The sequence below is a fragment of the Volvox carteri genome, assembly GCF_000143455.1.
Source record: "Volvox carteri f. nagariensis unplaced genomic scaffold VOLCAscaffold_22, whole genome shotgun sequence".
Classification (NCBI taxonomy): Eukaryota; Viridiplantae; Chlorophyta; class Chlorophyceae; order Chlamydomonadales; family Volvocaceae; genus Volvox; species Volvox carteri.
Window position 1 is genome coordinate 619,725 of NW_003307565.1, and position 9,998 is coordinate 629,722.

The 9,998-nt window shown below is 53.9% G+C and overlaps 2 protein-coding genes across 2 annotated transcripts in view; one reads left to right on the forward strand and one right to left on the reverse strand.

The window, feature by feature from the left end:
* Nucleotides 1–5,712: 5,712 nt before the first annotated feature.
* On the forward strand, nucleotides 5,713–7,977 carry VOLCADRAFT_104999 (uncharacterized protein; the record flags this gene model as incomplete). Its single annotated transcript, XM_002951103.1, has 4 exons — nucleotides 5,713–5,826; nucleotides 6,126–6,144; nucleotides 7,041–7,285; nucleotides 7,354–7,977. The coding sequence occupies 4 exons, from the start codon at nucleotides 5,713–5,715 to the stop codon at nucleotides 7,375–7,377; spliced, it is 402 nt and encodes a 133-aa protein (XP_002951149.1). The 3' UTR covers nucleotides 7,378–7,977.
* Nucleotides 7,978–9,468: 1,491 nt separating this feature from the next.
* VOLCADRAFT_61191 (uncharacterized protein) overlaps nucleotides 9,469–9,998 on the reverse strand; it is a gene marked incomplete at both ends in the record, with an annotated part of 1,152 nt that continues 622 nt past the window's right edge. The window contains one exon of the mRNA XM_002951186.1: nucleotides 9,469–9,889. Coding sequence (XP_002951232.1) covers nucleotides 9,469–9,889 — 421 coding nt within the window. The remainder of the gene's footprint in view (nucleotides 9,890–9,998) is intronic.

Genomic DNA, 9,998 nt, shown 5'->3' on the forward strand with positions numbered 1-9,998 from the left:
CTCCCAACAGCCTAACCGAAAACGCATGAGCACATGATGAAGTCGCTGGGGCATGGTCCCTTTAGTGTGCTCCAACCAATCAAGACGCGCACCCCTTGACGGGGCAGCTCCCATCCAGTTCATATAGCGACACGCCTTGGCTCCGGTAATTCCTATGGGGAAGACGCGGGGGTCACCCAAGGTATTCGGGCACTCCCACCGAGCATCAAGCCGCTTGGCAAAAACCTTAAGAATGCTCTCGACTGGCAATTTAAGGGTGGTGTAGTACGATATAAGATCATTACCGCGCGTATTAGTGGGGGGTTCCACTCCTAAGCTAGTAAGAAAGGCTAGTACCTTGCTTGCCCAACACTCAGTGGCGCCCCCAAGTGCCAACTCCAGGTCAGCGACAAATGCCCGGTGACACAACGTTCCCGGCCTCTTAACCACAGAGTTCCAAAACCTAAGTACAAGATTGGTCCAATGGAACTGGAGTGGCCTCTGTGACAGCTCGCGATACAGGGAAACCATAGTCGGGCTCCTCGCCCCAACTACGGTTCGCATGTAAGCACGTTGTTCCTGGACCATGGGATTAGCCATAGCACCTTCAAAATTCACATTAATGAAGTCAGGTCCCCAAACTTGCGCTCCATAAGAAAACACCGGTACAACTAGTGTATTGTAGAGAGACATACATAGCTTGGGGGTGGTAATTTTCTTATCACGACACAGGGTGCTGAGCCCAAATGTGGCCCGCCTCCCTGCTGTGAGTAGTTGCTTGGTACATGCTGAGAACTGCACTCCTGGGCCATAGTGCAACCCGAGATACCGTGCCGTCTCGTTGCCGGTCAGCACCCGCAACCCCGCCCCACCTAACCGGTACTCAGCTTCAACAAGCCGCTTCCGCTCGCGCGTAGCACCCCCAAAAATGAGGACCTCGCACTTGGCGGCATTCGCGGCCATACCCGTCGCTTTGCAGTAGGCTTCGAGTAGCCCCAGAAGGCATTCCGCTCTATCGTGCCCTGTCGCTACCAGTGTCACATCGTCAACGAAAAGTAGGTTAGTGAGATCACCGCCCGCCAGGCTAACACTCTGCTCACGAAGGGTGCTCCATCGGCTGGGGAGGCATACACGGCAATTAGCATCATGGGCATCAATATAATGAGCGAATACTTCTATGAAGAGTCCAAAAAGGGTTACGCTAAGGGGACACCCTTGCTTAACACCACGCCCCACCTTGAATTCAGGTCCCAACTTATTTCCTAACTTGACCCGAAACTTCACGTCAGCATAGCTAGCCTTTAAAGAATCGAGGATGCGCCCGTGTAGCCCATACGACATTAGGAAATCCCAAAGTGTCTCATGGTCAACGGAGTCGAACGCCTTACTAAAGTCAATTTGCATGATAATAAGCGGCTTGGCTCCGGCCACAGTGTGCTTCGAGATAAGATGCCTTAATGTAAACAAGTGATGCTCGGTGCCAAAACCATGCCTACATCCAGCCTGGCTAACGGCACGTAGCCTATTGCCCTCACAGTAATTATTTAATCGCCTCCCTATGATATTGGCATAAAGTTTGCTCAGGGGACCCCCCACTGCGATTCCCCGGTAATTGTCACAGCAAGACACGTCCCCTTTTTTGAATACGGGGGACAGGGTGCTAGTCGTGAATTCCCTCGGGTAGTCAGCTCCGTATATGCGGTTGAATAGCACCGTTAAGTAAGGCGCCAATACAAGCACGGGTTGCTGCCCTTCAGTTTCCCTGATAGCGTACTTATAATACTCGGCCGGGGTTCCCTCCAGGCCCGCGGACTTATTGTTGCGCATAGCCTTAAGGCCACTAGCAATTTCATCCTCCGTAAAATCCTTGTTAAGCCAAGCAGCTAATTCCCGTCTGTGCGTCACCTGGTCCTCGTCCAGCCATCTAAACTGAATACCCTCATTGCGGCATTGCCTCGTCTCTCCTGCACCATTAAGCACCTTGGAAAAATGCTCGGTAAAAGCATTAATATCTGAGATCCCGCAAGGAGGTGGTTTTCCCCCACGCAGCCATGTCCACAATCCGCGTGGGTTGAACCGGGCGTCCTTAATCCTCCTCTGCATATCTTCCATTTCAAACTCCTGAATAGCGGCCTTCCTAGCCTTCTTAAAGGCACGGTGCTTGGCCTTCCAGGTAGTCCTATGTAGATCGGGCAGCTTGCCTGAGACGGGGTCCCTGACCTCCTTACGGAAACTCATCATATCATTCCACGCAGCTGCACAGTCCTCGTTCCACCAGTCACGCTTCACAGACTTTTCCATCCCCCGTGCACCGCCGAACGTCTCTCTAGCACACTTATTGATAAGGGTGCGCAGGTCATTCATGCTTTCGTCACAGGGTGCCCCTTCTACAAGCTTTTCCTTGAGAGAGTTGATGGTCTCTGTAATAATGCCATCTGGTTCACGAAAAAGCTCAGTGAAGCGGCCCTTGCGTGAAATATCAAAAATAGGGATCCGTTCACGTGCTGGGTGAGGCTTCCGACCCCGTGCAGCCCCTGGCCTAAAAACGGCATGCAGGCGAAGGATAAGCGGGTGATGATCACTTAGCACATTAGACTCTCCCCATAAGTAAGATCTAAGGACTTTGAGAGTGTTAATCTGCTCGAAGAGCCCGTAAGATGCAAGGCACAGATCAATAGAACTGTGACCCTCAGTAGAGTTGGAGTAAGTGAAACCCCCGGGCACATCACCAGGTGCCCGCCCATTGACAATGGCTAGGCCTGTGTCAAGACACATTTGTGCCAATCGGCGGCCAAAACAATTCAGCCCACTATCTCTATTTTTACGGGGAACGCCGACGTGGGAGTGTGCCCCTATTCCATTTACTCCGGGCAAGTCTAGAATAGCTGCTGTACGGGCATTAAAATCACCTGTGATAAGCACCTCATCACCCATGCACCGCAGTCTATCTAGCTCGCCAGTAATGCTTCCAAATACAGCGTCGGGGACCTCGCTATACGCCAGGCCACTACCATCCGTGCTGCTATAAACGCTGGACCCCTGGGGCGAGCAGTAACCAGCCCCCAGTAGGAGCGCCCGCCCTCCAGGGAGAACGCTATGGAATCGCAACCAGACGATCTCCACCCCAACGGGTGTATTCGTTAAGCCCACTTCTCTCACGCAGGGGGCCAGCTCATCACGCACAAACACAGATACACCGCCTGACCTTCGAGAGCCTGTGCGCGGTGCTCTAGTACATGCAAGGTGGCTATAACCCTGCAATACTAGTTGCTCCTTGGCACGAGTGCGATTAACGGGCGCCTTCGTCTCTGTAAGGATGATAACATCGTGATTGAGCAATCCACGAATAGCCTTAATTTGGTCAAACTTGCCTGCCGAGAAGGCGTGGATATTCCAAATAAGGAAACGGATGCTATTACCCCCCCGGCGTGCTCCCTACTTAGCTGCTTGCCTCAGCTCTGCAGCCATTTTGCGGATGTCTATTTTCGCCCAGACACCGCTGTCTGGCTCAGTAAGCGCCATGAGGTGAGTACCCCGCCATGAAGGGGCCCTCTTACTATCGACTAGGTGCCGAAATACGTCCTGGTACCCTTTCTTGTACGATTCGCCAAGTGCTGTGAGCGCCAGTGACACTCTCACAGCCGGGAACGACTCATCCGCTCCTTCCTCCGCATTAAGGCCCAGCTGCTTCCGTAACGAGTACAGAGCATAATATGCCGCTGGGGTTGTCGTGATTCGAACCCGCTGGGTTGTCCGCTTGCTGCTGCGAGTAGCGACGTTCGGGTGTGCCTCGACGGTGCAATCTAAGAACGCGACCTTCATGCTAGTAAGCTGCTGCAAGCGCAGTTGCAGTTTCTGGATCACTTCCTCCTGCGTCCAAGTAGCTGGTAGTCCGTCGATGACCAGTGCACCCCGGTCTATATGTCCATCGGTGCTGCTGGTAGTCTCAGCCAGTGCTTTGGGGGGCCTGGGAGCAGGGGCGCCTGCTGTCGTGTCAAACCCTCTGCAGCTTGCGGCCACCTCATGTGGTCTGGTAGTGATCACTGTCACCTTTGGGGCTTTGGAGGTGGTGGTATCAGCGACGGCTCTGTTAGGTCTTGGTTGCTGTTTTGGCTGCTGCTGCTTCGGCCGTTCTTGCTGCTCCTTATGGAGTTCTTCCCGGGGATCTTGTTGGTCTTGCTTTGCAGGCGGCGCTGCTTTGGTGCCCATGCGACGCCCCCCCGTGGCTCCGGTACATCGTGCACCATCTGCCGGGGCTGTGCGCGTGCGCTCCCAGTCATTGAAACGCTCCTCGAGCGTGGTAACACGGGCAGTAACGCTGTCCACGTTCTCGGTCATTTCTCTGCAGTGCACCGCTTGTTCCCTTGGCCTGCTTGCGGCGTGCTCGGCGAGCCGCTTTTCCAGGGCCTCCATCCGCCTATTAAGGGCCTTTGCGTCCGCCGATTGGCTTCGCGTAATGATTGGCTCACTTCGTGCCGAGCTTCGCTCGGTCTCGAGGGCTTCAATGCGCTCATTTAACTCCTTTAAGCGTTGCGTCGTGAGCCTGCGCTCACCCACCGTGGCATCAAGCTCCTGTCGCAACGCAGCATTCCGCTCCTGAAGGCTTTTAACAACCTCTGCCTGCTCTTCCACTAGGCTTCTTAGGTCGTTGATGCGATGCTTCATGTCATCGCTAGTCTGCTGGCATCTGTCAACATGCCCTGCCAATTGGCTCTGGAATTCCGCTTTAATTGTTGCTATGCATCCATCCAGGAATGGCCTGCAGCTCTGAGCAATGTGCTCCTCTAGCTGCTTAGCTCCTGGAGTTTTCCTGCCAGGTGTTAAGACGTTGACCGTGGCTGAGCGTCGCTTGACTCCAATTATTTTGCGACGCACGTTACGATCTTTTCGTTCAGTTAAATCAAAAAGTACTCTAGTTACTGGTCGCGCTAATTTCGGTGTAGGGCTAAAAGGGGTCATATGGACGTCGTGTTGTGACATTATGGTTGTGACATGTTAAGTGTGTGTTACCGGCTGGCTTCCGACACCGCTGTCAGACACCCCACCCAGCACTAGGGGAGAACCGCGAACCCGGGCGCATGTAATAAAATCTAGCGCTTCCAATCTGGCTTTTGGCAAGTCCTTAAGTAGCAATCACGCGACGCCATCACGAATTCTGCTGGTGCTTTTTCCCCACAGCTATCGACATGCAGTGTGTGTGTGTGTGTGTGTGTGTGTGTGTGTGTGTGTGTGTGTGTGTGTGTGTGTGTGTGTGTGTGTGTGTGTGTGTGTGTGTGTGTGTGTGTGTGTGTGTTACAGTGTTATCGCGTAGTACGTTATTCCGTGTTTGTTTGAAATCCCCAGGTCAGCTGCATCCGCACCGAGGCCGATTCCCCAGAGCCCACACACAGATACCTACTTCAGTAGCTGGCCGCCGAAAAGGACCCCCGAGGTGTTGGGAACGCGCTCTGGCGCGTATGCGTATTTGATGGTGTGTATGACATGTACAACAGATACCCGCACCCGTCTTGAAGTGGGTCAAGGAAACAAGAGCCTCATATAGACCCCTTGCATTGCATATAGGCCTTCCATTGCTGCTGTTTCTGAGAGATCTCCGTCGCGTCGCATTTTTCAGTCACAGTACGACCTTCCTGGTGAATGCGTCGGGTGCTACTAATACTTTAAAGTTAAATCTTTTGGGTAGAACACCGGGTCGTAGGGAGACAGCTTGTGATCATGAGACAAGACAGCTATATGACCGGAACTAGGGATCCGTGGCGCGCCACGGATGGTCTGCAGGAGCACCGCGTGCGCAACAGACAATCCCGGCCGCCTTTTGCTGCCCCTGCCTCAGATACGTTGGAGCAGGTGCAGCAAACGTCATCCCACCGGGACTCCCCCACGGGAACCGTACGTGCTGTTTTCATTACATAAGCCCTAGTGCTTTAGGTGACCCTCCGTTTGGAACTCAGTAGCTTTTATTGGCTACGTTGTCTGTCCTTTTTACTTTACTCCTAAGGTAGCCGCCACGCTTTTGCGGCTGCCCCAAGGAAGATGATAAGTATGTATTCCCACAGGAAATTATAGTTATTTAGTTTAGGAGGCACGGAGCCTTCCCTACTAGCCCCTCATGATTGTATGCATACATACGGCTCATGATCCGCTAGATTTGGTTGGATGCTGGTGGTGAGTTGCTGAACCCAACGAATACATTCTGAAATCGGATGGGGTGAATGGATTAGGGTGCCCCTCTCGCAGGGGAGAGCAGGGAGCTGCCTCGGGAAAGGGGGCCGCTGGTGAAGCTTAATCACCCTGTAACGACATACATACGGCTCATGGAGGGTGTGGTTCGGGGGCGTCGTGCAGCCTGGTGCAGCAGGCGGGCAGCCGAGGCAAGTAGGCAGGCAGTCAGGCAGCCAGGCGTGCCTCTCCACTCTGAGTTGTGTTCTTAGCTGTGCGGTTGTGTTTTACATAGCCAAGCGACGAACTCCTGGCGGGTCGCATCACCCCGCGGCCTAATAGTTCACCGAAAGCAGCTCCACCACCAAGCTGTTCGTAACTCTGAAACCCATGCACCTTCAAATGCCATTCAGAGAAAAGCTGCCCGCATGCTAAGCTCCTGCACAGCCCAAATCACAGCCATATATTTTTTGCGTACGAAATGTGATATGTGATATGTGGCCAAATGCATGTGACATCATCACTCCTGTGGTACGGATGAGCAAACACCATAGGTGAGGACATAGCGCTGTATGATGCCATGTCCGCACGATTTCCGCACGGTAGGTACCACCACATCTCGCCATCATTGCATCACGTGGGTGAACGACGGCGGGTGAACCTCTTCCCAAGCTGGGGATCCGACCGGGTAGGAGAAACACGTACCGTCGGCACACGTGGGGCAAAGGATGGGGTGCCCCGAAATACAGGGGAAAGGTTGGGACTGGCAGGTTAGTGTCCACGGGCGAAGCTAAACCCCGCTATCCTAAACAATTACACAGCATGGCTGAGAAGGAGACCAGGGCCTTGACTACAATTTTGGATACTAACAAACATCTTGATCAACAACTTGAATCTTGCAGACATTGCTGTCGTCATCGTAATCATCGTCATCGTCATTGTCATCGTCATCGCCTCCATGGTAGACGTGAGAGATTATCGTCGCTGTCAACATGCAAGGGCGCCGCAATCTACGAACTCAAGTCATGCCAAACGCGTCGTTGTTCCCGCAGTCATCCTAACGACTTACATACGGAAGTTCACTTCGGGCTTGCTGACGCTTTCTACGTACGAGGCTCCTTCCAACCCTTTCTATGCGACGGGCAGAGTGAGCGATGATGGGTTGAGTGGTCTGCACCAACAACCATCAATCATATTCGGTCCATTGCAACACAGGTTCATCCAAACACAGCGGATTAATACAAGAGAGATATGCGATACTTCAACCTAGCAACATCATTACATCGATTCACATATCTATGGAGTGACTAATTTTCATGCGCGGTGGTTGCATTCACACATGTACGCGCGAAGTTACACGCGAGGTGGGATTGCGTGAGTGTGTGTGCGTGCTCCAGTCCATAAGAAGAATTGAATGGCCCAGAATATAAAGCACGCCGCGTTTGTAAATCGTGGCTCAATCGATTGAATAATCGAAACTGCTAGATTGATAGATAGACGGATGCGCACGCACACAACCTCACAGGTGCATACGCACACGTGCAATGATCTAACGAATCACCAATCGTTGTGATCATCCATCCAAGGGCGCATGTGCGCGACGCAGACGTAAAATTTATTGTACTTAATAAATTCTACTGATCCTACCCGCATTAAACTTCATAACAATGCCCGCAACCTGCAACCGCAAGACGCGCCCGCCGCGCCAAATATGTGCCGTGTTTTCTGCCACTGCCCAACATATATTGATCTACGCACAGCGGGGGCCAGCCGTACTACGCACACGACCATTGCAATTCCATTGCCAGCTCAATTTCCTCCTGGCCATGTCATCAGGACGTACGGCTGACATGTTCGGTTGGGGTGCTGTGCTAACGAAAGCACAGCTGTGCTTCCGTAAACCAAGGCACGCCAAAGGTTTTCACTGGGCCCCCATCCACCCATTAGTCCGTTTACCCAGACGCTCCCACGAAAACACGTGCTGCTGCCCCACGTTACAACGTATGCTATCCCCGGGGGCCCTGCCCCGCCCGCCAGTGCTCTGCTAGCTATAGGGAGCCTCAACGTCGTACACCATGAGAGGATCCCAACGGTGCCAATGATGAATTAAGACATACATACCCCACCCATGCCGACGACGTTCTGGTTGCCGACCAAAGTAAATTAACACCGAGGCACAGGTGGCCCCCGCCGACGGGGGGGCTCTCCGCTGGCATTGCTACATGTATAGTAGTCGGCAGGGAAGTGGAGAGCGAGGAACGAGGCTGAGATGATGATGATGATGATGATGATGATGATGATGATGATGATGATGATGATGACGATGATGATGGTGGTGTTGCTACTGATGCTGTCCTGATTATGCCTCCCATTCAACGTTAAGCGTTGGGTTCTTTGCTGTTATGCGGAGGATCATGGGCATTGGGGGACACAGGCACTGCTTGCGCTGCGCTCCGTGTGTGCGTAAAGAAGCAAAATAGGATAGGAGGCCTCTTTTCGCCTGCGTGCTCACTGCATGTACGCCCACCCATCCTCCCTCCGCCTTTCAACACTCTTTCTTTCACTTGCCGCCGGCGTCCTTGCAAGCCTTCTTAGACTTGCTGTTGGCCATAGCCTTCATGTGGATTACCCTTTCCGACCGTTGCATAAATTGTTCCCAGGGCTTCCCTTTCGCAAATCACCCAAAAACTGGTCCGTCTTCAAACCTTCCCACTGCCTGAATTTCGCAGTTTTTTGATCGCTGCAGGATGTCCAGTTCGATTTTCTATAGCTTAGTCATCATCATCATCATTAGCCGTGTTGTCGTCTGCGGGCATGTCGATGTTGTAGAACACCACCTGTGTCGCGTGCCAAGAGGGGAGGAGGAGGGAAACCGTGATGGCGGGGCGTTAGAGAATGTGCGGGCTGGGTGTTCGTTCATCCGTGTGTGCGTTTTGATATAATCTGAGCCGCGTTGAGGGAAGTGGCGATGGTTTAGCTGTGATGGAGGCGGTGTGTGTGTGTGTGTGCGTGTGTGTGTGTGCGTGTGTGTGTGGTGTGTATAAAAATCATAAGGAAAGAACGTGAACCAGTTGCAGCTTTTCATCTCCAGATCTCCCTAAATCCCTATGTGCCCTTTACTACCGCCGTTCGATTCCATGTGCATGCAGGTATATGGTGTTGTTTGGTATTCTGCGTGCCCGTAAACAATTCTGTCATTTTTGCCAACGTGTACTAGGTTCGTACCCCGCCCCTAACTTTGGCCGAATGAGCAGAAAAAATCAACAGGTAAATATGAAAACACGGTGCAACACGGTGTTTGCGTTCTGGCCCAAGCCCCCAGCCCGTAATCTAGGGCGTCCCCATGATGAGCACTTTAATGCACGAAGCTCCGGCCCTTACATTGGGCGTCGCAAATGGCGGCGGCCGTGGCGGCGGTCGGGGGGGTCGGGGACTTGGTGGCGATGGTTCAAGGAATGGACTGGGAGGCTGGGGCGGGACTGGCGGCGGTGGGCTGGGCGGCGGTGGGCTCGGTGGTGGCGGGCTAGGAGGTGGCGGACTGGGTGGTGGTGGGCTGGGTGGTGGCGGGCTGGGTGGTGGTGGGCTGGGTGGGGGCGGTTCGGGTGGTGGGGGGCTGGGTGGTGGGGGGCAGGGTGGCGGTGGGCTGGGTGGTGGTGGGTTGGGCGGTGGCGGGCTGGGTGGTGGTGGGTTGGGCGGCGGTGGGCTGGGAGGTGGCGGTGGGCTGGGAGGTGGCGGGCTGGGTGGCGGTGGGCTGGGTGGCGGTGGATTAGGTGGCAACGGCGGGTTGGGTGGCAGCGGTCTAGGTGGCGGTGGGTTGGGTGGGGGTGGGCTTGGTGGCGGCGGGTTAGGTGGCGGCGGAT